At 52.3% G+C, this 447-nt stretch overlaps 1 protein-coding gene across 1 annotated transcript in view; it reads right to left on the bottom strand.

Moving 5' to 3' along the window:
- Positions 1 to 447, bottom strand: part of USP1 (ubiquitin specific peptidase 1) — an 11,435-nt gene that overhangs the window by 1,403 nt on the left and 9,585 nt on the right. The window contains exon 8 of the mRNA XM_014307816.2: positions 3 to 156. Within this exon, the coding sequence (XP_014163291.1) occupies positions 3 to 156 (154 nt within the window). The remainder of the gene's footprint in view (positions 1 to 2; positions 157 to 447) is intronic.

Here is a 447-nt window from a genome sequence, read left to right as displayed (position 1 = left end):
TTGTGGCCGCTGCTGATTGTGATGCCGCTGTGCATGACCACGGCGAAGAGCCCGTAGGTGTCATTGGTGGGCCGCGTGCTCCACTCCTCCAGGGACAGCCTGAGCGGCGTCAGCAGCGGTGTGTTGATCTTGGACAGGCCCCCGTAGCAGTCAAACCTGCTGAGGGACACAGGGCTTACACCTCCTGCCACAGCACCTCCCAAACACCACTTCAGGTGGCCCAGAGCTGCAGCCATATCCTTGCTCCTCAAAGATATGGATGGTGGGAACTGCTCCCTGCTGCTCTGGCCCAGCACCAGCATCCCAGGTCAGGAAAGGCATTTTTATGACTGTAATGTTAAGTCTTACAGCCCAGAAACTGTAAATTTTAACTATTTCTGAGATCCCATTTTTCTAAAGTATCAGCTAAAGATAACTTCTAAATAGTGATGATACAGGTTCAGCTGA

This window comes from Geospiza fortis, unplaced genomic scaffold (genome assembly GCF_000277835.1).
Source record: "Geospiza fortis unplaced genomic scaffold, GeoFor_1.0 scaffold396, whole genome shotgun sequence".
NCBI lineage: Eukaryota > Metazoa > Chordata > Aves > Passeriformes > Thraupidae > Geospiza > Geospiza fortis.
The sequence above is the reverse complement of the archived record's forward strand: the minus strand, read 5'-3'. Positions and strand labels throughout refer to the sequence as shown.